This window comes from Oncorhynchus kisutch, linkage group LG24 (genome assembly GCF_002021735.2).
Source record: "Oncorhynchus kisutch isolate 150728-3 linkage group LG24, Okis_V2, whole genome shotgun sequence".
NCBI lineage: Eukaryota > Metazoa > Chordata > Actinopteri > Salmoniformes > Salmonidae > Oncorhynchus > Oncorhynchus kisutch.
Genome location: NC_034197.2, coordinates 27,503,397 through 27,531,081, shown reverse-complemented (window position 1 = coordinate 27,531,081; position 27,685 = coordinate 27,503,397). Strand labels below are relative to the sequence as shown.

General features: G+C 43.6%; 1 protein-coding gene across 1 annotated transcript; it reads left to right on the top strand.

Annotated features, from left to right (window-relative positions):
- Positions 1–27,374, top strand: LOC109869117 (ninjurin-1-like). Its single transcript, XM_020458991.2, has 4 exons — positions 1–154; positions 18,303–18,546; positions 24,996–25,171; positions 26,386–27,374. The coding sequence occupies exons 1-3, from the start codon at positions 113–115 to the stop codon at positions 25,136–25,138; spliced, it is 429 nt and encodes a 142-aa protein (XP_020314580.1). The 5' UTR covers positions 1–112; the 3' UTR covers positions 25,139–25,171; positions 26,386–27,374.
- Positions 27,375–27,685: the final 311 nt, after the last annotated feature.

Below are 27,685 nucleotides of genomic sequence, written 5' to 3'. Positions count from 1 at the left end.
ACCCAAGAGCTCACTTTCCTTCGCGGAGCAGACAAGTTGGTTCCACATTTTTTAATGTGAAACAAAACTTGCATCTTGTTTTTGTTTTTTTACCCCTGACATTGCCATCAATATGGAAATGAACGGCAGCGCCGACAGAGAAAATGGAGGGGGGGTAAGTGATGATCTGTAGTTGCAACCTACTTAGCATCAAAGTAACAAGTTATCTCACTTCCAAGAGAGGTAATGGACTGGCAGCAATGCTGCCATTGCCATCCACATTAGCCACTGTCGCCCGTTTAGCTAGGCTAACAAACCTTCCAATGTAGGCCTAACAATATAACTAACAATATAATAATGTTTGTAGACACAAAATACACTTTTACTGAAGCACACAATATTTCTTATTATAGTTTCCCTAAATTTAATAGCGGCTAGTCAGCTAATCTTGCTCTAAAATTGGTTACCATGGTGCCAGTGTGAGTTTATAGGCTGCTGCGCTTAAAGAGGCAGAGGCTGTGAGATCCCTCACAGACAACTGCATCACCTTTCATTCTTGGGATGTAAGCATCGAAGGCGATGCCATGATATGAAGAAGAAAAACACAACATTGTAGCTTAACTAAATATTTTATCAACACAAAACAACCTGTTGTAATATCGTGCACCATAATGTTCTCTACATTTCTTTGTGTCCACAAGATCTCCACCAATTAATCCTTATTTGGAACCATATTGGATGCATTTTAAGAAATGCTTCATTTTTTACAACCTTTTATAACACCATTTTACAATACCCTTTTATAGCACAGAGATTAGATACATAACAGCATTAAAATCTAACTAGTAATCAACACATTTTCAGTTTAGAAACGTTTTGGAGGGCACCCCACAATGTAACCTTGGCTATTGTTATAATAAAACATGATTATAATCCTTGTTAGAAGAGCCCTTTAGTGCTTAGGATAGATTGTGTAGGTGAGGTTAGTCAGTTGAAATTATGATTTTGTTTTGGGACAGTCTACGGATCAGATCAAGACTTGGCCTTTCCTGAAATGGCTGACATCTTTTGGCCAGGTCTCTGGTGAAAGTCTGCATCCTTTGAGGAGTTGTGCCTCTATGCACCTAAGTGGCCCAGTGAATAATGAATGCCCTTTGTGTTGGATCCCTGGCACGATGTTCCAATAAGAAACAGTTTCCTTTCTTTCATCACACATCCAGTTTTAGTGGAAATAATTCTAAAGGGCTTGGTGTATGCAGTTTGCTTAATGCATTTATGCTATTGATATGATGGTGCTCAATCAAATACTTTCATTAGCAATTTTGTGTTAACTAGACCCCTGTAAAGTGTTTTTAATGACATTGTGTGTTCTCATTTCCCCAGTTATTGGGAGGTAGTTTAGTGCTACTTATAAAGCAATAACACTTTACAGAGGGAGGAAATGATCTTCATTGTGTCATCCCAACAGCCTGTCCCTGTCCCCCAAATAGCTCCTTTAAATTTCATAGAGAGAGAGATAGAGTGTGCGCATGCGTGCGTGCGTGCTTGCCAGTATGTCTAGCTACTGTCCTGAGACTGTCACAGTTGAGTCACGGAGGACAGAATATTGATATCTTTACACTCGATTCAATGTGCAATTGGTGTCATTTACAAGATGTCTCCCCACAGTGAGAGTGAATAATGCCTCATGGATGCTGTGTAAATTGCTTTCTGTCCTCTCAGAGGACTTTATTTCATTTGCACTGCCTGAGCTCAAATCCGAGCCTGGAGATCCGCAACTACTATGTTTATTTTCTACCTGGTAGTTAATCGACTGATTAATGTTCTTGATTAGGCATAACCAGTGGCGATTTTAGCATGTCGATCTTGGTGGAACAAACAAAAACATTTTGGGGGGATGCATGCCAACAAAGCCACTAAACAATACATTAACTGCACTATAACGGTGACAAACGGAGCCCACAAACTGTTAGGGCCTACATAAAGCTGTCCCAACAGCAGAGCTTTCTTTTCAGGGCCATGGAGTGAATCCTTACCACCACTACAACTGGCTATCAGCGGAGCCTTGTCTGGCAGCTAAATCGTTCATTCAGCCTCATTTACTGCCTTTTTTAAACACATAGCTGATATGACTGACTTGCGTAAACAAATGTGGTTTCTACTGACAATTAAGATGTACAAACTATGGCATAAGGGAACGATGAGCGGATAGGAGGCAATCCGTCATTTCGATTAAGACATTAATGAACGAGCTAAGATGGACGTAGTGAATATAACTGTTTGTAAATCACTTTTGAAATGTACAGCAACAGAATTTAGAACATGGGCCATTCTTACAGTATTCTCCCTGTACACCAAGCCAAAACCATAGGATAAATAAAGGGGGCATATAAGTAGACAATGAAAGCTCTTACAATATTCGATGATGACTTTTGTCTAAAACAGGCTGTAGGCTACATGTGCACCACCAAGTCAGAACAGTAGGCTAAATTATGAAGGGGTTAAGGGACCAAATTATTAGGGTGAGGCACATGGGCTACTAACAGCTTACTACACAACATACACTTGTATTAATTTCTTAGCTACAGTATACATATCTCTCTGGAATATTATTTATGCAGCAGCATACAATACATTTTTGGACTCACCGTTGTGCTGTGCTCACTTGAACAGGAAGGTCCTTCTTGTGGGCAAATTTTGTCATGTAACTTTGTCATCGAAGTCTGGCAGTCTCTGGATTTATGGTGCTTTCAAGACAACTAGGAACTCTGACAAAAATAAGGTTGAATCATGACGTCAGTGAGCTTCAGGTCGGAGATCTAGAAAGAGGTCCGGGTTCCCAACTTGGAATTCCGAGTTGGATGACTGTTCAAAATGTATGTCCCAGTCGGAGCACATTTTTTTCAGAGTTCCCAGTTGTCTCGAACTCACTGAAGTTAGAGATTTCCCAGTTCTGAGTTTCCAGTTGTTTTGAATGCAGCAGAAGTCATACTTGATTGACAGCATGGCCAATGTATTCAACTTTTTCTAGCCCATGGTGTTGTGTGTGAATGTTTATCCTTTTAAGCTTGGAAAAGAGACCCTTAAACTCAGACTTGGACCACACCCCCTCTCCACCAAATAGAAGGCAGGGGAAGCAAAATAGTGATTGCTTTGCATCGCTTGCAGTTAGCCACTGATTCCTTCCAAACCACTCATTGTTGAATTTGCGAATTCCAACTTGTTGCGTAATGTTTATGTCCATTGTCTGATGAGCACTGATACGTTTGATCTATAATTTCTCTTCATATGATAAGGATTTGCCAGTAGATTGTTGATGATGACTGCTTGTCTAGCTTGCTAGCTAAGATTTTGAAGATATGACGTTGACATGATCAGTCCAATCAAAGCTACAGTAGATATAACGGGCACTGATAATGTAAATCTATGGCAGCACCCAAGGGGGCTTGAACTTCCTAGCTCTCCCTGTAGATTTTGCGGTGACGTAGTGTCCCCATGAGTGATAGAACACTGACCCAATCATTGCGCAACTAGAGAAGATAAACATTGTTTTTACATTGTTTGCAAACTGATATGTGACACGTATTAAGGCCAAAATAACATGCAAAACAGGCAAATGAAAAAACATACACACATATGTATGTATACACACACATATGTATATATATATATATATATACATATGTTTATATACAGTGGGGCAAAAAAGTATTTAGTCAGCCACCAATTGTGCAAGTTTTCCCACTTAAAAAGATGAGAAAGGCCTGTAATTTTCATCATAGGTACACTTCAACTATGACAGACAAAATGAGGAAAAAAATCCAGAAAATCACATTGTAGGATTTTTAATGAATTTATTTGCAAATTATAGTGGAAAATAAGTATTTGGTCACCTACAAACAAGCAAGATTTCTGGCTCTCACAGACCTGTAGCTTCTTCTTTAAGAGGCTCCTCTGTCCTTCACTCGTTACCTGTATTAATGGCACCTGTTTGAACTTCTTATCAGTATAAAAGACCTGTCCACAACCTCAAACATTCAGACTCCAAACTCCACTATGGCCAAGACCAAAGAGCTGTCAAAGGACTCCAGAAACAAAATTGTAGACCTGCACCAGGCTGGGAAGACTGAATCTGCAATAGTAAGCAGCTTGGTTTGAAGAAATCAATTGTGGGAGCAATTATTAAGAAATGGAAGACATACAAGACCACTGATAATCTCCCTCGATCTGGGGCTCCACGCAAGATCTAACCAAGTGGGGTCAAAATTATCACAAGAACGGTGAGCAAAAATCCCAGAACCACACGGGGGGACCTAGTGAATGACCTGCAGAGAGCTGGGACCAAAGTAACAAAGCCTACCATCAGTAACACACTACGCCGCCAGGGACTCAAATCCTGCAGTGCCAGACGTGTCCCCCTGCTTAAGCCAGTACATGTCCAGGCCCGTCTGAAGTTTGCTAGAGAGCATTTGGATGATCCAGAAGAAGATTGGGAGAATGTCATATGGTCAGATGAAACCAAAATAGAACTTTCTGGTAAAAACTCAACTCGTCGTGTTTGGAGGACAAAGAATGCTGAGTTGCATCCAAAGAACACCATACCTACTGTGAAGCATGGGGGTGGAAACATCATGCTTTGGGGCTGTTTTTCTGCAAAGGGACCAGGACGACTGATCTGTGTAAAGGAAAGAATGAATGGGGCCATGTGTCGTGAGATTTTGAGTGAAAACCTCCTTCCATCAGCAAGGGCATTGAAGATGAAACGTGGCTGGGTCTTTCAGCATGACAATGATCCCAAACACACCGCCCGGGCAACGAAGGAGTGGCTTAGTAAGAAGCATTTCAAGGCCCTGGAGTGGCCTAGCCAGTCTCCAGATCTCAACCCCATAGACAATCTTTGGAGAGAGTTGAAAGTCCGTGTTGCCCAGCAACAGCCCCAAAACATCACTGCTCTAGAGGAGATCTGCATGGAGGAATGGGCCAAAATACCAGCAACAGTGTGTGAAAACCTTGTGAAGACTTACAGAAAACGTTTGACCTCTGTCATTGCCAACAAAGGGTATATAACAAAGTATTGAGATAAACTTTTGTTATCAGGTCGTCTACGAGTGATTTGGCACCAGGTTCTCCACAAACGTGCGGTGCGCATCAGGAGAGGGGCTGCAACTCATTCGGCCGGACCCCGACCCTGTCATGAACGGCTCTACTCACCAGCCAAAAGAGGCAGGCTATCCCGGGCCAACCGAAGCTCCTCGGCGCTACAGTATCATTATGTTTAGGGGTGGCAGTGTAGCCTAGTGGTTAGAGCGTTGGACTAGGAACTGGAAGGTTGCAAGTTCAAGCCCCTGAGCTGACAAGGTACAAATCTGTCATTCTGCCCCTGAACAGGCAGTTAACCCACTGTTCCTAGGCCGGCATTGAAAATAAGAATTTGTTCTTAACTGACTTGCCTAGTTAAATAAAGGTTAAAATTTTTTTTACCAAATACTTATTTTCCACCATAATTTGCAAATAAATTCATAAAAAATCCTACAATGTGATTTTCTGGATTTTTTTGTCTCGTTTTGTCTGTCATAGTTGAAGTGTACCTATGATGAAAATTACAGGCCTCTCATCTTTTTAAGTGGGAGAACTTGCACAATTCGTGGCTGACTAAATACTTATTTGCCCCACTGTGTATATATATATATACACACACACATATATATGTGTATATGTATGTATGTATGTATGTATGTATGTATGTATGTATGTATGTATGTATGTATGTATGTATATATATATATATATATATATATATATATATATATATATATATATATATATATATATATATATATATATACAATATATATACATACATACAGTGGCTTGCGAAAGTATTCACCCTCCTTGGCATTTTTCCTATTTTGTAGCCTTACAACCTGGAATTAAAATAGATTTTTGGGGGATTTGTATCATTTGATTTACACAACATGCCTACCACTTTGAAAATGCAACATATTTTTTTATTGTGAAACAAACAAGAAATAAGACCCCAAAAATTAAATATTGAGCGTGCATAACTATGCACCCCCTCAAAGTCAATACTTTATAGAGCCACCTTTTGCAGCAATTACAGCTGCAAGTCTCTTGGGGTATGTCTCTATACGCTTGGCACATCTAGTCACTGGGATTTTTGCCCCTTCTTCAAGACAAAACTGCTCCAGCTCCTTCAAGTTGGATGGGTTCTGCTGGTGTACAACAATCTTTAAGTCAGAGATTCTCAATTGGATTCTCAACTGGATTCAGGTCTGGCCTTTTGATTAGGCCATTCCAAGACATTTAAATGTTTCCCCTTAAACCACTCGAGTGTTGCTTTAGCAGTATGCTTAGGGTCATTGTCCTGCTGGAAGGTGAACCTCCGTCCCAGTCTCAAATCTGGAAGACTGAAACAGGATTTTTCCCAAGAATGTCCTTGTATTTAGCACCATCCATCATTCATTCAATTCTGACCAGTGTCCCAGTCCCTGCCGATGAAAAACATCCCCACAGCATGATGCTGCCACCACCATGCTTCACTGTGGGATAATGTTCTCTGGGTGATGAGAGGTGTTGGGTTTGTGCCAGACATAGCGTTTTCCTTGGTGGCCTAAAAGCTACATTTTAGTCTCATCTGACCAGAGTACCTTCTTCCATATGTTTGGGGAGTCTCCAACATGCCTTTTTGGCACACACCAAACGTGTTTGCTTAGTTTTTTCTTTAAGCAATGGCTTTTTTCTGGCCACTCTTCCGTAAAGCCCAGCTCCGTAGATTGTATGGCTTAAAGTGGTCCTATGGACAGATACTCCAATCTCCGCTGTGGAGATTTGCGGCTCCTTCGGGGTTACCTTTGGTCTCTTTGTTGCCTCTGATTAATGCCCTCCTTGCCTGGTCCATGAGTTTTGGTGGGCGGCCCTCTCTTGACAGGTTTGTTGTGGTGCCATATTCTTTCCATTTTTTAATAATGGATTTAATGGTGCTCCGTGGGATGATCAACGTTTCGGATATATTTCTTTATAACCCAACCCTGATCTGTACTTCTCCACAACTTTGTCCCTGATCTGTTTGGAGAGCTCCTTGGTCTTTATGGTGCCGCTTGCTTGGTGGTGCCTCTTGCTTAGTGATGTTGCAGACTCTGGGGCCTTTCAGAACAGGTGTATAATATATATATACAGTGCCTTGCGAAAGTATTCGGCCCCCTTGAACTTTGCGACCTTTTGCCACATTTCAGGCTTCAAACATAAAGATATAAAACTGTATTTTTTTGTGAAGAATCAACAACAAGTGGGATACAATCATGAAGTGGAACGACATTTATTGGATATTTCAAACTTTTTTAACAAATCAAAAACTGAAAAATTGGGCGTGCAATATTATTCAGCCCCTTTACTTTCAGTGCAGCAAACTCTCTCCTGAGGTTCAGTGAGGATCTCTGAATGATCCAATGTTGACCTAAATGACTAATGATGATAAATACAATCCACCTGTGTGTAATCAAGTCTCCGTATAAATGCACCTGCACTGTGATAGTCTCAGAGGTCCGTTAAAAGCGCAGAGAGCATCACGAAGAACAAGGAACACACCAGGCAGGTCCGAGATACTGTTGTGAAGACGTTTAAAGCCGGATTTGGATACAAAAAGATTTCCCAAGCTTTAAACATCCCAAGGAGCACTGTGCAAGCGATAATATTGAAATGGAAGGAGTATCAGACCACTGCAAATCTACCAAGACCTGGCCGTCCCTCTAAACTTTCAGCTCATGCAAGGAGAAGACTGATCAGAGATGCAGCCAAGAGGCCCATGATCACTCTGGATGAACTGCAGAGATCTACAGCTGAGGTGGGAGACTCTGTCCATAGGACAACAATCAGTCGTATATTGCACAAATCTGGCCTTTATGGAAGAGTAGCAAGAAGAAAGCCATTTCTTAAAGATATCCATAAAAAGTGTTGTTTAAAGTTTGCCACAAGCCACCTGGGAGACACACCAAACATGTGGAAGAAGGTGCTCTGGTCAGATGAAACCAAAATGTAACTTTTTGGCAACAATGCAAAATGTTATGTTTGGCGTAAAAGCAACACAGCTCATCACCCTGAACACCCTATCCCCACTGTCAAACATGGTGGTGGCAGCATCATGGTTTGGGCCTGCTTTTCTTCAGCAGGGACAGGGAAGATGGTCAAAATTGATGGGAAGATGGATGGAGCCAAATACAGGACCATTCTGGAAGAAAACCTGATGGAGTCTGCAAAAGACCTGAGACTGGGACGGAGATTTGTCTTCCAAAAAGACAATGATCCAAAACATAAAGCAAAATCTACAATGGAATGGTTAAAAAATAAACATATCCAGGTGTTAGAATGGCCAAGTCAATGTCCAGACCTGAATCCAATCGAGAATCTGTGGAAAGAACTGAAAACTGCTGTTCACAAATGCTCTCCATCCAACCTCACTGAGCTCGAGCTGTTTTGCAAGGAGGAATGGGAAAACATTTCAGTCTCTCGATGTGCAAAACTGATAGAGACATACACCAAGCGACTTACAGCTGTAATCGCAGCAAAAGGTGGCGCTACAAAGTATTAACTTAAGGGGGCTGAATAATTTTGCACGCCCAATTTTTCAGTTTTTGATTTGTTAAAAAAGTTTGAAATATCCAATAAATGTCGTTCCACTTCATGATTGTGTCCCACTTGTTGTTGATTCTTCACAAAAAAATACAGTTTTTTCTCCTTATGTTTGAAGCCTGAAATGTGGCAAAAGATCGCAAAGTTCAAGGGGGCCGAATACTTTCGCAAGGCACTGTATATATACTGAGATCATGTGACCGATCATGTGACACTTAGATTGCACACAGGTGGACATTTTTCATTTCACTTCACCAATTTGGACTATGGTATACCAACAGTGCTGCGAAGCCTTGAGGGCCGGATTTAATAATGGGAGCTACAGGCTATAGGTTACAGGCTAGGTTGGTTGCATTGTATTGCCATTGTATTGTAGGTAAGCTACAGTATACTGTGCTTTGGAATAACAGTGTTTGCATATGTTTCCGGTGGGATGTTAAACTAAAAGCCCTTCAGAGAACCATGAAAATGAAATACAGTTGTGTCGATCCCTGGGCTGGACACAGGCCAGTCTCTGAGGTGAGCAGAGGAGACTGATGGGACATGATGGATGGAGAACACAGAAGTGCTGATGCGGAGAGATAGAGAGGCAAAGAGTGACACACATCCTGTAGCAGCATCCTCTTCATTTAAAACCCAACCACGCATCCTGCAAGTCAAGCAAGAACAGAATAAAATACATGCTGATGATAAATGCAACTTGGTCTGCATAAACGCTACACTCTGTTATCTTATATTCTTATAAGGCTGGAATTTTCAGGATGTCGCCTAGTCTGGTTGCCATTCTTTTTCCTGCCAATGCAGTTGGCTAAAGAGACAGAATTGTAACCATAGTGTACAGTACGTATCCCAGAGTGTCCCTTTTGTATAGCCTAGAGCCCAACCTGCCCCTCAGTCTACTAGGGAATAGCAGACTAGCACCACAACTGTCTGTCAGTTTAGAAAAACCCCATTCACAGATGAAAACAGCGAGAGTAGGCATAGCTGTTCATTGATGCTGGCCTGGGGTTAAATGAGTTCACTTCTCACACAGTGGATTCTTTTAGTCAGAGTCAGCCCAAAGTGAGGATGAGCTTAAAGTCTGTGAAAGTCTATGTGGTTGTATGGTAAATATCAACAGCCTAGTCTGGGTACCCAGATGAAGGAAAATGCATGTTTTTTGACTAATTATACATTTTCACAACAATAGTGTAGTATTCACAACTGTGACTTGTCTTCATCAGGCTTCCCTAAGGTGAGCTGAAGTACCATGCCTTCAGGCAGAGACTGACAACATTGGTGCGGTAACCCCCGAGAACATTGTGCGAAAGCTTGATCTACAGTGAAGACAATGCATGTTTTTAGATGAGACGATTCATCTATTTTCACAAAAATAGTGTCATTCACAACTGTAATTGTTCTTCTTCATCTGGCTTCACTAAGCTGAGAACATTGTGTAGAAAATGTTTTGGAGTCTGTGAAAGCTTGTACTTACTTGAACTGAATAGAAGCACTTTCAATGGGAGTTTGAGGTTGTGGGGAGGGGCGTCCTACCAGAGTGCTGCAAGCCAGGCACTGCTGCCAGTATTTACTAGGACCAGATGGATTCTGCGGGGCTTTTTCAATGCCCCTGTAAATGTAAAGAAAATACAGACAAACTACAGAATCAAACAAAAGTGAGACATGTAGGCTACTAGGCTATACTAACAGATGTGGCATGTCAATGATAGCCAGAAGAGTTGGCTAAAGTATAGGCTACAGATCTGGGACCAGGCTACCTCAGCACATAGACTAGCTGTCTTCCAGGTAGATCAGGTAACTGTGCTGTAACGGACTAGAGCATAGGAAACAGTTATGACAGTTATCACTAGGGACTGCTTGGGCTGCAGTCAGTGACACATTTAATTCACACCTACTGTAGTGGGTTGGGCAGGTGGTGTTGAGAGGTATGCAGACAGAGAGTGACAACATATGATTTCCTTTGAGCGTTATTACTCAACTACGTGGGCAGCTATCTCCAGCTATTCTAAATGACTGCTGCAGCGACCTTCTACACTCTCTCAGTTTCTCTCCCTCTCTCTCTCTCCCTCGCTCTCCCGCTCTCTCACTCCCTCGCTTTCGCTCTCTCTCTACCCCTCTCTCAATTCAATTCAATTCAAGGGCTTTATTGGCATGGGAAACATGTGTTAACATTGCAAAAGCAAGTGAGGTAGATAATATATAAAGTGAATATATAAAGTGAAATAAACAATAAAAATTACACATACTGAAGTTTCAAAACAATAAAGACATTACAAATGTCATATTATATATATACAGTGTTTTAACAATGTACAAATGGTTAAAGGACACAAGATAAAATAAATAAGCATAAATATGGGTTGTATTTACAATGGTGTTTGTTCTTCACTGGTTGCCCTTTTCTCGTGGCAACAGGTCACAAATCTTGCTGCTGTGATGGCACACTGTGGAATTTCACCCAGTAGATATGGGAGTTTATCAAAATTGGATTTGTTTTCTAATTCTTTGTGGATCTGTGTAATCTGAGGGAAATATGTCTCTCTAATATGGTCATACATTGGGCAGGAGGTTAGGAAGTGCAGCTCAGTTTCCACCTCATTTTGTGGGCAGTGAGCACATAGCCTGTCTTCTCTTGAGAGCCATGTCTGCCTACGTCATGTCTGCCTTTCTCAATAGCAAGGCTATGCACACTGAGTCTGTACATAGTCAAAGCTTTCTTTCATTTTGGGTCAGTCAAAGTGGTCAAATATTCTGCCGCTGTGTACTCTCTGTTTATGGCCAAATAGCATTCTAGTTTGCTCTGTTTTTTTGTTAATTCTTTCCAATGTGTCAAGTAATTATCTTTTTGTTTTCTCATGATTTGGTTGGGTCTAATTGTGCTGCTGTCCTGGGGCTCTGTAGGGTGTGTTTGTGTTTGTGAACAGAACCCTCTCTCCCTCTCTCTCGGGCTAAGACAGCTGTGTATTTAGGCCTAGGCAATAAACACACAGTTGAGTCTGGTCAAAGGCAGGATGTGGTGATTGTTCTCTAAGGTCTAATGACTGAAGAATTATGCTTGATATTGTCACATCCTGTCACTGAAAGATCTGGGCTTTGAGACCAACATGTTACAGGGACGTGTTTTGTTCAGAGGTGGAGGGAGCACTTGGTTTTGTGGATGAGTGGAGAGGGGATGACAATTAACTGTACATTAACTGTACATTTATAGTTTTTCTTTAATTGATTATGCTGCCAAACATACCCTCGTAAAGCTGACTATCCTACCGATCCTTGACTTCGACGATGTAATTTACAAAATAGCCTCCAACACTCTACTCAGCAAATTGGATGCAGTCTATCACATTGCCATCTGTTATGTCACCAAAGCCCCATATACTACCCACCACTGTGACCTGTATACTCTCGTTAGCTGGTCCTCGCTACATATTCGTTGCCAAACCCACTGGCTCCAGGTAATCTATAAGTCTTTGCTAGGTAAAGCTCCACCTTATCTCAGCTTACTGGTCACCATAGCAACACCCACCCGTAGCAAACACTCCAGCAGGTATTTTTCACTGGTCATCTCCAAAGCCAACACCTACTTTTGCCACCTTTCCTTACAGTTCTCTGCTGTCAATGACTGGAACAAATTGCAAAAATCACTGAAGTTGGAAACTTATATCTCCCTCACTAACTTTAAGCATCAGCTGTCAGAGCAGCTTACCGATCGCTGCAGCTGTACATAGCCCATCTGTAAATAGCCCATTCAACCAAGTACCTACCTCATCCCCATATTTGTTTTTGTTTTTCTGCTCTTTTGCATACCAGTATTTCTACTTGCATATATCCTCATCTGCACATCTACAGTGGGGCAAAAAAGTATTTAGTCAGCCACCAATTGTGCAAGTTTTCCCACTTAAAAATATGAGAGAGGCCTGTAATTTTCATCATAGGTACACTTCAACTATGACAGACAAAATGAGAAAATAAATCCAGAAAATCACATTGTAGGATTTTTAATGAATTTATTTTCAAACTATGGTGGAAAATAAGTATTTGGTCAATAACAAAAGTTTATCTCAGTACTTTGTTATATACCCTTTGTTGTCAATGACAGAGGTCAAACGTTTTCTGTAAGTCTTCACAAGGTTTTCACACACTGTTGCTGATATTTTGGCCCATTCCTCCATGCAGATATCCTCTAGAGCAGTGATATTTTGGTGCTGTTGCTGGGCAACACGGACTTTCAACTCCCTCCAAAGATTTTCTATGGGGTTGAGATCTGGAGACTGGCTAGGCCACTCCAGGCCCTTGAAATGCTTCTTACGAAGCCACTCCTTCGTTGCCTGGGCAGTGTGTTTGGGATCAATGTCATGCTGAAAGACCCAGCCACGTTTCATCTTCAATGCCCTTGCTGATGGAAGGAGGTTTTCACTCAAAATCTCACGATACTTGGCCCCATTCATTCTTTCCTTTACAAGGATCAGTCATCCTGGTCCCTTTGCAGAAAAACAGCCCCAAAGCATGATGTTTCCACCCCCATGCTTCACAGTAGGTATGGTGTTCTTTGGATGCAACTCAGCATTCTTTGTCCTCCAAACACGACAAGTTGAGTTTTTACCAAAAAGTTATATTTTGGTTTCATCTGACAATATGACATTCTCCCAATCTTCTTCTGGATCATCCAAATGTTCTCTAGCAAACTTCAGAAGGGCCTGGACATGTACTGGCTTAAGCAGGGGGACACGTCTGGCACTGCAGGATTTGAGTCCCTGGCGGCGTAGTGTGTTACTGATGGTAGGCTTTGTTACTTCAGGCCCAGCTCTCTGCAGGTCATTCACTAGATCCCCCCGTGTGGTTCTGGGATTTTTGCTCACCGTTTTTGTGATCATTTTGACCCCACTTGGTGAGATCTTGCGTGGAGCCACAGATCGAGGGAGATTATCAGTGGTCTTGTATGTCTTCCATTTCCTAATAATTGCTCCCACAGTTGATTTCTTCAAACCAAGCTGATTACCTATTGCAGATTCAGTCTTCCCAGCCTGGTGCAGGTCTACAATTTTGTTTCTGGTGTCCTTTGACAGCTCTTTGGTCTTGGCCATAGTGGAGTTTGGAGTGTGACTGTTTGAGGTTGTGGACAGGTGTCTTTTATACTGATAACAAGTTCAAACAGATGCCATTAATACAGGTAACGAGTGGAGGACAGAGGAGCCTCTTAAAGAATAAGTTACAGGTCTGTGAGAGCTAGAAATCTTGCTTGTTTGTAGGTGACCAAATACTTATTTTCCACCATAATTTGCAAATAAATTCATAAAAAATCCTACAATGTGATTTTCTGGATTTTTTTCTCATTTTGTCTGTCATAGTTGAAGTGTACCTATGATGAAAATTACAGGCCTCTCACATCTTTTTAAGTGGGAGAACTTGCACAATTGGTGGCTGACTAAATATTTTTTTGCCCCACTGTATCACTCCAGTGTTAATTGCTAAATTGTAATTACTTCACCACTATGGCCTATTTATTGCCTTACCTCCTTTCTTCATTTCCACACACTGTATACAGATTTTTCTATTGTGTTATTGACTATACGTTTGTTTATCCCATATATACTCTGTGTTGTTGTTTTTGTCACACTGCTTTGCTTTATCTTGGCCAGGTCGCAGTTGTAAATTAGAACTTGTTTTCTACTGGCCTATCTGGTTAAATAAAGGTGAAATAAAATAAATTATATCATGGATGCTGCACTGAATCTCTGTGCACTTCTTACATTTACAATAAAGGCTTTAAAAAATATATATATATATCCCTTTGTTTTCTCTCTGTCTTTCCCTTACACAGGGATTGTTGAGCTGAATAATTCATAGTAACAAAATAGTGGACCGTCCGTTTTTTGGTCAGGCAGAATAACAATGGACCTGCAGAGTGATTGACTAACACTGCCTCTCCAGTAGAGAACGTCAGCGCAATCATATGCTAATACATGCTTTGTTCGTTTATACTTTTCAATCGAGAGTTCTATTCAAATACAGAACTGCGTCAGTCAGTCGGTTGCTTTCTGTACTTTTAATAAAAAGTGAAGTATGTGTGTGTGCACGTGTGTGTGTGTGCGGGGTGTGTGTGTGCGGGGTGTGTGTGTGCACGTGTGTGTGTGTGCGGGGTGTGCACTTGTTTTGGGACCTATGCCATTGCTTATGCTCAATCATGCCAAATTACCACTATCATTCTGTTGTGTCAGCCAGCAATGAAGAAATTGAATGAGGCAGGTTTCCCAGACTGCAGTGTCAGTCAGTCCTATGGATAGCCTACACCTTCAGAACCTGTGGTCTCACATAAGACCTATTGATTAAGGCATAAGGGCTGTCCTTGAATGCCCTCAGTGGGTTCAGTGTGTGAGAAGAGAGCAGGTGACCCTGGCAGGTCGTGACAGTGACACAGAGATCACTGTGTTTCGCTCAAGTATTTGGTATTCATTAGAATCCACATTTAAAATGCCACACATAGCCTACATACAATATTCAGGTCTAATACATTTTTAATTTAACTAGGCAAGTCAGTTAAGAACAATGACGCCCTACCCCAGCCAAACCCTAACCCGGATGACGTTGGGCCAATTGTGCACCGCCTTATGGGACTCCCAATCACAGCCAGTTGTGATACAGCCTGGAATCGAACCAGGGTCTGTAGAGACACCTCTTACACTGAGATGCAGTGTCTTAGACCACTGCGCCACTCGGGAGCCCACTGTACATAGTACAGTGCAAATTACAATGCAAGATATAGAAAATGGCTGTGTCTCTTCACAGTCCCCTTTGTGCAGTAAGGTGTTATTTTATCTGTTTGCGTGTCTTGTGTTTTACCAATGAGTATCTGTCACTTATCACAAGGACACAAGTGTGACGTCAGTTCTTTAGGAACACAGAGGGCATGTTTTTAAGAGTTGTTTCGTTTGTGTGACCTTGCAATTCTTAGTGCACTAACTCTATAAAGGCTCACAGTCTGGGTTGTAAGGGTTTTATCTTGGTTTAATATGTCTATTCAGGATTGATTCAATAGTACATCCTGATGGGAAGGATCCTGATCCAGATATTTTGTGAACATTGCACAGATGTGCAGCACAGTAGGAGCCATGCCATAAATATAGGTCAGGCCACACCCCAAAAAGCACAGGGGTACTTTAGATATTTAAATGCATCTAGCCAGGTACAGTTTCCTCACATAATTGTAAAGCTCATCATATAGCCTAACCACCTCAACATTTAAGGGATATTGGGTGGCTAATCAACACACCAGCTACTGCAGAGAACACACCCATCTCTCTCTCTCGGGTTACTGCACCAACGTTGCCAGTTTCTTCCTGAAGGCATGGTAATTCAGCTCAGCTCTGTGGTAAATTAGAGGGTTCTGTTCTCCCCTTCCTAAAACAGAACCTCTGACTGTCTCTCTCTGCTGTAAAGCCTACCGCCCCTCTCATCCACTGTCTCTATTCCTGGAACAGAGGGAAGGAAGGAAGATTGTCTGTACACAGCACTGTGACACAGCACTGACAATTTAACAGCCAGTCCTCCACAGCTGTTGGAGAGAGGGGGGATACATGCATCCAATGGTTCAATGTCATTGAATGGTTGTTAATGCATTGGAGATGGTTTAGCATGACTTCAAGTTCACTTTCCTCAGGAGGCCTAGTTGTTCAGTCATTGCAAAACATTTAGTCCGCACCACTTTAAAGATGGAATCCGCATTAGGGGAACAGCGCCATTGTCCACCCCAGCAGCTTTCATCTAGTTTTTGTTCTGTGGACTTATCAGAGGTGTGGTGCATCGAGCAGTGTGATTTAAAAAAACGCAGTGTATATTCTGCTGTTCTATCTCCAGGCAATGATGGCCAAGGGGGAAAACACGTTGTTCGTTGTTTGCAGTAACTGCTTTGTTGTTGTAGCATCCCAAACGGATGTGGCAGTTTCACCATGAAGGATTCCAGCTTTAAGATCAGGGGGCTCATTTAACAACCGTGCGTAAATGTTGTACTAAATTCTGGCGTACATGGCGATTCTATGATTTGCGTGCACAACAAATTATTGGGATTTATCAAACTGTCGCACGCATCATATACTGTATGAATGTTTTCAATGAATAATCCGACCATAATATATTTGTGGGCTCGTGAACGAGCGCTACAACCCCGCCTGGAAAACGCCCTCCATTCACTATTTTAAGGTAACGTAACGCCCTCATTGCTGTATGATTTGGAGGTGTTGGAACTTGACAATGATCATTAAAAATATATATATCGCAATGGCAAATGTCATCAGATTTCTGTAGAGGCCTAGGCAGAATGTTTTAATCTTTTGCAGGATTTTTAAAACAATGTCACGTGTAGCGAGTGCCAAACACTGGCTGCGCATTCTGCAAGATTGATTGACCTTTCGAACAATTTCTAAGTAAATGCTACTACAGCCACCACGTCTATACAAAATACAAATTCCTGTTCAATATTTAGTTTATCAATAGATTGTATTTCTATCTCCTGCCTTGGTATATAGGCTCTGAGATTAAATAGGCTATTATGTTCCGCTCCTATCGCACAGCAATACTGTAGCCTATAGTCTGTTTACTGTCGCGCATAGGTACCAACTGCAAATGCATATGTTTTATCACTAGGCAAACGAGTTAATGTTTTTATTAGCCTACCATTATTATAATTCCTGTGCATCAAACATCTTCATGTACACCTAAAGAACAATATTTGCTTGCAATGCAGTTTATCAACTTGTGTGCACACATGGTTTGAGATTTGCGTGGAGAAGCGCACACTTTCCTGTCAAGTTCAAAATGGATAAATACCAACCTTTGTGGGAAAACTGATGCACGTATTTTTTGTGCACAACAGAATTCGGTGGGAGCTGAATGGGACGTAGTCATCAGAGCAGTCCTGAACTCCCCAAATGCCCTGCTATCTAACATCATCAGCCATAGAGGAATCAATACCTGGAGGAACTGATTCATTTAATCATACATCCTTCATTCATCTGAGACATATAATATGGCTTTAATGTATTCATTATTCATTTTATGACATATACAAAAATATGATGCATTCGCATTCAGTAGGCTACTTAAATTATCAGGTTGACAAAGTTAATGTACAGTTCCCACACAGGGCAGGAACAAAGTAGCAGTATCCCTTCACGACCAGAGATCCCTGTCCTGAAGTGTCCTCGACCTGCACCTGGTGTTGTTCCTCTGTCCCGGAAAGTCCTCACTAACCAACCCCACAGCCACAGTATTGGGCCACTAGAGTGTGTTTGTTAACATAGACCGGTTTGCAATGTAAACATACAGATAGCATTCAGTGTAACTAGGTGAAGGGGTGTAGGTGCGTAGTGTGTTTGTCGGGGGTGGGGGGATACCCGCAGAGATGAGCTCATAGTCTGGGACTTAGCCAAGGTGTGTGTGTGATAGTGATAGATATGATAGTGGTGCATATGATAACAGCATTAACACATCATAGATTATCACTGACTGTGTTTTGTCTCATTGTGAGATGAATCTTGCTAAGCTAAACTTCCACCTAAAAAGCAAGTCTAAATCATAAATTGATATCAATGGGAGGTTTATGTGAAAATGTGCGTTATGTGCATGTTCTTCAACAATATTACCAGGTATCTGATTGTATTGTTGGCATGTGTTTGTGTCTCCAGGTCCCCCATACAGGTGTCTGGCATGGTGGCAGCCCCTCTGCTCTCCTGAACATGAACCACTATGCCAATAAGAAGAGTGCAGCAGAGAGCATGCTGGACGTAGCCCTGCTCATGGCCAACGCTTCCCAGCTGAAGGCTGTCCTGGAGCAGGGGCCAGACTTCTCCTTGTACACTCCCCTCATCACTCTCATCAGCATCTCCCTCAGCCTGCAGGTCACTGTGGGGGTCCTCCTCATCTTCATCGGTGAGGATAACAACATTGTATCTCTGGAGGACATTTTTACAAGAAGCGTATTGAATGCAACACTTTTGCGTTTGCATCAAATAGAATAGGCCTAGATTAGACAGTTGCATTCTAAACCTGCATAATGATTGCTGTATTATGGACTCTTGACACTAGCCCCGCTCATGCACGCTATCTAAATGGAGCCCCTTTTATTTTTTTTATTTTACTAGGCAAGTCAGTTAAGAACAAATTCTTATTTTCAATGACGGCCTAGGAACAGTGGGTTAACTGCCTGTTCAGGGGCAGAACGATATATTTGTACCTTGTCAGCTCGGGGATTCAAACTTGCAATCTTTCGGGTACTAGTCCAATGCTCTAACCACTAGGCTACCCTGCCACTTGTGTCTCTCAATCTTCATAAGCCTTTTGTGTCTCATCTTCATCAGTGAACATGTGTTTTATAACTTCCTCCTCCCTCAACACTTTGTGTTGACCTTAACTGAGGACGACCTCATACCTATCAAGTCCAATGTTTCCTGACATACAACCAATTACCTACTGCAGCGTTGCTGAGGTGCTGTAGCCATGGCAACTAGGCGTGTGTGTGTGTGTGTGTGTGTGTGTGTGTGTGTGTGTGTGTGTGTGTGTGTGTGTGTGTGTGTGTGTGTGTGTGTGTGTGTGTGTGTGTGTGTGTGTGTGTGTGTGTGTGTGTGTGTGTGTGAGCCAGAAGTCCCACAAGAATAGTAAACAAACAAAGATTTGACCAACTGGGAACATTTTGTTGGTTTGATTGAATTCTTCAGGCTGACAGTGTTCTTGATCTTCAGCACTGGACAGAGACTGCTCTTCATCATGTCTACATCACAGAGACTGCTCTTCATCATGTCTACATCACAGAGACTGCTCTTCATCATGTCTACATTACAGAAACTGCTCTTCATCATGTCTACATCACAGAGACTGCTCTTCATCATGTCTACATCACAGAGACTGCTCTTCATCATGTCTACATTACAGAAACTGCTCTTCATCATGTCTACATCACATAGAATGCTCTTCATCATGTCTACATCACAGAGACTGCTCTTCATCATGTCTACATCACAGAGACTGCTCTTCATCATGTTTACATTACAGAAACTGCTATTCATCATGTCTACATCACATAGAATGCTCTTCATCATGTCTACATCATAGAGACTAATCTTCATCATGTCTACATCACAGAGACTGCTCTTCATCATGTCTACATCACTGCCCTCACATTTGCTCCCATGATTTCTGCACCATGTCACTCTGGTTTAAATTGTATTTTCTTGTGAAACCAGATAGTTAATGAATGGTGCAGGTCACATCACTGTAATTAATCTCTTACAGTCCCCAGTATGAAAACACTTAGTATGTCCAGCCCATATGTTTTTAACCACTCTCTCTCTGAATTAACACAAATTCATGTCACGCCTTGGTCATAGTGTTTTGTGTTTTCGTTATATATTTTGGTCAGGCCAGGGTGTGACATGGGTTTATGTGTTTGGTTTCGTATTGGGGTTTTATAGGATTTGGGATTGCTATGTTTAGGGGTGTGTCTAGTTAGGCTTGGGCTGCCTGAGGCGGTTCTCAATCTGGAGTCAGGTGATTCTCGTTGCCTCTGATTGGGAACCGTATTTAGGTAGCCTGAGTTTCACTTTGTATTTCGTGGGTGATTGTTCCTGTCTCTGTGTAGTTTCACCAGATAGCCTGTAATTAGGTTTCACGTTCCGTTTGTTGTTTTTGTATTTATTAGTTATTTCATGTATCGTCACCATTCATTCATTAAAGAACATGAGTAACCACCACGCTGCATTTCGGTCCTCTCTTTCAACAAACGAAGAACGCCGTTACAGAATCACCTACCACATACGGACCGAGCGGCGTGGTAACAGGCAGGAAAAGCGAAAGGAGGACGTTATGGACAGCAATGGCATGGAGTATACGACGTGGGAAGAAATCGACAGGTGGGCGGCCGACCCAGAGAGAGTGCAGGAGCCCGCCTGGGATTCGCTAGATCAGTGCGAAGAAGGCTATAGGCGAATGGAGTTGGAGAAACAGACACGGCGGCGCAGAGCGAAACCCGAGAGTCACCCCAAAACATTTATTGGGGGGGGGGGGGGGCTCAGAGGGAGAGTGGCTGAGTCAGGAGATGGACCTGAGCCAACTCTCCTTGTTTATCGTGAGGAGCCAAGGAGGAGACCAGAACCAGAGCCGGTGTTAGAGGTGAGCGAAGCAGAGACTGTGAAGGAGTTAATGGGGAAAGTGGAGTGGAGAGTAATGAGGGAGTTGCTAGCTTGGTGCTATAGATACCATATTCGTCCGACGGATCGTGTCGGGGATTTGATGGCACCTGAGTTAGCGCTCCATACTCGTCCTGAGGTGCGTGTTAGTCGGCTGGTGAAGTTGGTGCCAGCCTCACGCACCAGGCCTCCTGTGCACATCCCTAGCCTTGCACATCCTGTGCCACCTCCACACTCCAGTCCTCCGGTAGCAGCTCCCCGCACCAGGCTTCCTGTGCGTGTCCTCGCTCCAGTATCACCAGTGCCAGCACCACGCATCAGGCCTACAGTGCGCCTCGCCTCTCCTGCGCTGTTGGAGTCTCCCGCCTCGCCAGCGCTGTCGGAGCTTTTCTCCTCTCCTGCGCTACCGGAGTCTCCTGTCTGTTCAGCGCTTCCAGAGCCTTCCTTCCCTCCTGCGCTGTCGGAGTCTCCCGTCTGTTCAGCGCTATCAGAGCCTTTCTCCTCTACAGCGCTGCCGGAGCCTCCTGCCTGTTCGGAGCAGCCTGTGCTGCCAGTTTGCAGGGTGCTGTCAGTCTGCAAGGAGCTGTCAGCCTGCATGGAGCAGTCAGAGCTGTCAGTCTGCAAGGAGCTGCCAGTCTGCAGGGAGCTGTCAGTCTGCAAGGAGCTGCCAGTCTGCAGGGAGCTGCCAGTCTGCAAGGAGCTGCCAGTCTGCAGGGTGCTGTCAGCCTGCATGGAGCAGTCAGAGCTGTCAGTCGGCATGAAGCAGCCAGAGCTGTCAGTCTGCAAAGAGCTGCCAGTCTGCAAGGAGCTGCCAGTCTGCAGGGTGCTGTCAGCCTGCATGGAGCAGTCAGAGCTGTCAGTCTGCATGAAGCAGCCAGAGCTGTCAGTCTGCAAGGAGCTGCCAGTCTGCAAGGAGCTGCCAGTCTGCAAGGAGCTGCCAGCCTGCATGGAGCAGTCAGAGCTGTCAGTCTGCAAGGAGCTGTCAGTCTGCAAGGAGCTGCCAGTCTGCAAGGAGCTGCCAGTCTGCAAGGAGCTGCCAGTCTGCAAGGAGCTGTCAGCCTGCATGGAGCAGCCAGAGCTGTCAGTCTGCAAGGAGCTGCCAGTCTGCAAGGAGCTGTCAGCCTGCATGGAGCAGTCAGAGCTGTCAGTCTGCAAGGAGCTGCCAGTCTGCAGGGTGCTGTCAGCCTGCACGGAGCAGTCAGAGCTGTCAGTCTGCATAGAGCAGCTAGATACGCCAGTCAGCCATGATCTTCTAGATCTGCCAGTCAACCAGATTCTTCCAGATCAGCCTGTCAACCAGAATCTTCCAGATCTGCTAGTCAACCTGAATCTTCCAGATCCGCCAGCCAGCCAGGATCTACCGGAGCCTACTACCTACCTGAGCTTCCTCTCAGTACTGGGCTTCCTCTCAGTACTGGGCTTCCTCTCAGTACTGGGCTTCCTCTCAGTACTGGGCTTCCCCTCTGTTCCGGGCTGCCCCTCAGTTCCGGGCTGCCCCTCAGTTCCGGGCTGCCCCTCAGTCCCGAGCTCCCCTCAGTCCCGAGCTGCCCCTCAGTCCCGAGCTGCCCCTCAGTCCCGAGCTGCCCCTCAGTCCCGAGCTGCCCCTCAGTCCCGAGTTGCCCCTCAGTCCCGAGCTGCCCCTCAGTCCCGAGCTGCTCCTCAGTCCCGAGCTGTCCCTCAGTCCCGAGATGCCCTCAGTCACGAGCTGCTCCTCAGTTCTGTGGGGTTCTGGGTGAGGACTATTAGGCCATGGTCGGCGGCGAGGGTGGATTATCCCAGGACGCGAAGGGGAGGAACTAGGACATTAATGAAGTGGGGTCCACGTCCCGAGCCGGAGCCGCCACCAAGGACAGACCCCCACCCGGACCCTCCCTATGGTTTTGAGGTGCGTCCGGGAGTCCGCACCTTGGGGGGGGGGGGGGGGGTTCTGTCACGCCTTGGTCATAGTGTTTTGTGTTTTCGTTATATATTTTGGTCAGGCCAGGGTGTGACATGGGTTTATGTGTTTGGTTTCGTATTGGGGTTTTATAGGATTTGGGATTGCTATGTTTAGGGGTGTGTTTAGTTAGGCTTGGCTACCTGAGGCGGTTCTCAATCTGGAGTCAGGTGATTCTCGTTGCCTCTGATTGGGAACTGTATTTAGGTAGCCTGAGTTTCACTTTGTATTTCGTGGGTGATTGTTCCTGTCTCTGTGTAGTTTCACCAGATAGCCTGTAATTAGGTTTCACGTTCCGTTTGTTGTTTTTGTATTTATTAGTTATTTCATGTATCGTCACCATTCAACCACCACGCTGCATTTCGGTCCTCTCTTTCAACAAACGAAGAACGCCGTTACAATTCACTAAGTCACAAGGCTTTACTTTTCCACTAGTGAACTCCATTTGAAGGGATCATGCACTGAACCTGCATGTCAGAGCCATCACACTCTCCCTGTTTCTCTCACTCCTCCCTCTTCTCCACATTGACCGTTGCTCAACCCATACCTCCACTCCCCCATCCTCCCATTCTCTCTTGTTCCTCCCCAAACCCCCCCTCTCCCTTCTCCATCTTCCATATCTCCTCTACTATTCCCTTTGCCCTGATTTTTGCCCTCTCTCCTCTCTTCTTCACCCATAATGCATCTGCTCCTCATTCAAAACCCATGTGACCCTAGAACCTCGCCTCCCCTTTCCCCCTCTACCCCCCCTTCTCTCCCATTCTCTTTCCCTCTGACCCCCCCCCCCCCCCCCCCTAAGTCCAGAACAGACTCCGGGAAGCACAACGTACTGCATAGTGCCATGACTACATCCACATCAAGTAACTCAAGCAAGCAGTAAAATCGGATTTAAAAAACGGATAAAACAACACCTCACGTCACAACACGGACTGTGAAGAGACACACGCATTCGCACACACACATTGTGGTGTTGTATTATTGTAGTATTGTACATTTGTTATAATAGATAAATAATGTAGTCATGTCTTGTATGATGTATAGTTTTATTTATGATGTAGGCTGTTGTTTTGTTGTGATGTAATTGTTTTATTCTTGTTTGGACCCCAGGAAGAGTAGCTGCTGCCTTGGCTAATGGGAGTTCTATTAAATACTCAATTGGTGGTGTGTGCTGTGAATGCCTTACATACCATCCCCCCTAGCCTGGGCCAGACACACACAACCAGAGACACAGGCAGGGTTTCTCACAACGTTTAACATCTTCTAATCTGCCCCCCACACACATGCACGTGCACACCACAGGAGGTTGGTGGCACCTTAATTGGGGACGATGGGCTTGTGGTAATGGTTGGATCGGAATAGGTGGAATGGTATCAAATACATGGTTTCCAGTAGGTTGATACCATTCCATTAGCTCCGTTCCAGACATTACTATGAGCCGTCCTCCCCTCAACAGCCTCCTGTGGTACACAAGCACATAACTTTATCAGAACATCTACATCCACTACACACATATTCATAGATACCATTAACCATGCCCCTCTGTAAAAGAATAGACGTAGCTCTTTCCAGCAGTCAAATTATCAAATCGCCCTCTAGTGGTCTCCTGGGTGGAACGTTATTCATATTTTTCATCATTTCATAATTAATAAACATTTTTTTTAAACATTTAAACAACGAAAATCTGGTGTTCTATGTCAAACGCTTTTGTTATATTTCAGTCTTCTGTGATGTATATAAAGCTTAATATTGGGATGCAAACTCAAAATTTAATACATTTCAACTCTATATCTGACATTGTACAGCCCATAACCATGTGTGTGAGGTGTACAGTATGTGTTTGTTTCAAAGTAGATTTGTTTAAGACTACCAAGAAACACTCTGTGTGACCCTGATTTTAGCCCACTGCAGTGTTAAGCTATTCTTTTTGTTCTTTATACTCACTGTGTCCTGGTCACACATATGTTTCCTCTGAGCTGAGCAGCAGAGAGTTGGCAGAGTTCAGTCCGGGGTACATGAGGACCAGGCCTGAGAGACACTTATACAGAGCACCGAGCACAAAGCAGTATGTCACTATGGATTGGCTCCAGTCCCGGGCTAGCCGCTATCACTCAATCAGGATTATACTTTAAATGTGTGTGTAGAGTTATCTGTGTGTATGTGTGAGAGAGGGAGTCTATGTTTGCATACGTGTGTGTTTGCGAGTGCATGCTGTGAGTGTTTGTAAAGCTCATCTGTACCAATTTCCCCTGTTCTCTCCACAGTGCGGTGGAACCTGAATGACCAGAGTAAACACTTCAGGCTGAATGTAATGGAGAACCTGGCCACAGGCCTCGTCTTCGTCATCGTAGTAGTCAACGTCTTCATCACTGCCTTTGGAGTACAGAAACCCAATCAGAAAGCCTGACCAGGACACAGAAATGCATCACCACCCCCTTAGGTACACACACGCTTTCTCTCTTCTCCCCTCTCTCAAACTCAAACAGGAATTGTTTGCACTTTCCCCCAATAGTTTGTCCATGACTCAGCAGCTGTCCTGTTCTCCGTATCTCCTGACCTTCCTAAACGCCCATGCTCCCCCAACCTGACCCATAAATACGCACTGTTCCAGGACTCGACAGAAACTTCCACTAGAAAACACCCCCCAACAAAACTCAACTACTGTCTTTTTACCAGTCCAGAACCCCTTTGTCCCGATGAGAGAGAGGTTTGCTTTCATAAACAACACTGTGTGTTTGTGTAGGAGACCAACAGGAAAACAGAGACAGCCAGGGATCATGTGACCTCCGTGTCTGCCTCCTGCCCTGTACTGTAGTTATCCCCAGCAAGCAAGCACACACACTTTCCCTATCTCTCGCTCACTCTCACACACAAATACACAGCATTGAGGAAGGCTGAGCACCGAATGTAAATTTTTTATCACATTTATGAGGTGAAAGGAGGACGTCATGGGTCTTGCTCAGACAGCCTGGGCCACTGTGCCTGAAGGGTCTGAAGAGCACATGTATGGAAAAAGAGTCTGTGCCTCACTCTCAAAACATAGAGAACACATTCATTCAGCTTGTGTCGTAGTCTCGTAGCATGCTGCATTTACTGCATTTAAATAGAACAAATCGTTGCAGCATTGAGCAGCAGTTGATCAATAAAAGAGCTAGCATTGCACTACATCAAGGATCTGCAATATCCCGGCTAGATGTGCCACTGATAATCTTGTCTCAGACCAAGACACATAGAAGAGCTGTGAGAAGAGTGCATGGTTATTTTGGCTGTGTGGTGACTCACTATCATCAGATGCAGATAGAGAAAGAACTGCTCATTAAAGCTGAGGCCTTGATTAGACTCAGTACTGTTACCGTATACACAATTAACATCTCACTTTCTCAGACTCTGTACATCCTTGTACCATTCCGTCTCCAGTATTGAATACACAGCTCATGGTGAAGAATTTCATTGGTTAGCTTAATGTAATAGAAATAGCAACAACAACAAAAAATCTAGTTTGACGGTTCTGTTCTTACCGCTCAAAATAAGGTCATATGGCATTGTAATCCTAGGTTTGGCAGGGACACTCATAACTACTATTGTAGCTATGTACTGAGTCTGAGGGAACATGACATCATAAACTAATGATACATTCCCCTTTCTTTCCCATAGCTTCCAGTGCTAACCATGGAATCACACAGACAGACCATGATCCAGATAGTGACACACAAATCCACTAACCAGGACAATAGACAGATCTATAAACATTTTGTATATCTATTGCTCTCATGCACTGTATCTTGCTATAACTCAGTGTAATACCTCTGAGTTGGTTGGAGGAGTCTGGAATGAAAATAACTTCTGAAGGATATCATATTCAGATGCGCTTCATCATCATCATGGCTGCAGATCATTCTAAGTGGGACTAATAGCTGTCTGTCTGTTGGGACTGGCAGTACTGGGATTCAAACAGAACAATCACTCTGGTGACACCCTCCCCACTCCCTCACCCCTCCAATCCGCCACTCACCCCTCCTCCCCATCTGCTCTTTGATCTGGGTCTCCCTACAGACAGAAACAGATATAGAAACACACAGCTCACTGAAGCAAAGCTACTGAGAATAGACACCAGGACTCTTAACTGCCACAGAGAATCATCATCTACCAGACGTCACTCATCATCTATCTTACTGTAACCAGTAAGGGTACTAGAGGAGATTCCATAGAGAAATACACATGTTCACTTGAACTGCAGAATAGTAACCACACCTGTCGTGTAAAGCTGCTATGGCACTTGTGATCATCTTCATAGCAGCTCATTTCATTATCCTCTTATCTGGCCTGCAGATGTCTCTGGGCTAGGTCAGGAGTGCCCTCTAGTGGTATTTTTGGTGCTATTGCAATGATCTGAGATCTTTGTATTACATTGTCAGGTTACCACTCTCACAGATACGTCCTGCTCTGGTAATAAATGAACATCCAAAAAGCACCATACTGCCTGAAGAAGTGCTACTGGCTTCTGTAATGTGTAAGTATGTTATTTGTGTAAACCAATCATATTTTTTTGTGATGTTTGTATTGTTTCCCACCCCTGATTTACTCCTAAACAAGTCACACCAAAATGAAATGTTAAAAAGGACAGCTGTTACTAACACTAGCAATGAAATGTTTAAAAGGACAGCTGTTACTAACATTAGCAATGTTTTAGCATGTGTGTACAGGTATGTGCACTAGTCTATTCTTGTTTTTTTCCCAGAACATTCTACATTCCTAATTATGAAATGTATATTTCTTAAATAGAATAGTTATTCTTTATTTGTCCTATTTCACACATGTACATGTGTGTATTAATATGCATGTGTGAATTGGATATGTGTTTTTGTTGCATTTCCCACTCTCCCCGAGACATCCCGGAGAGTGGGGTCACGGAATTTGCCTGATCTTTGCTTCAACTTTTTTTTCTCTTAAACTG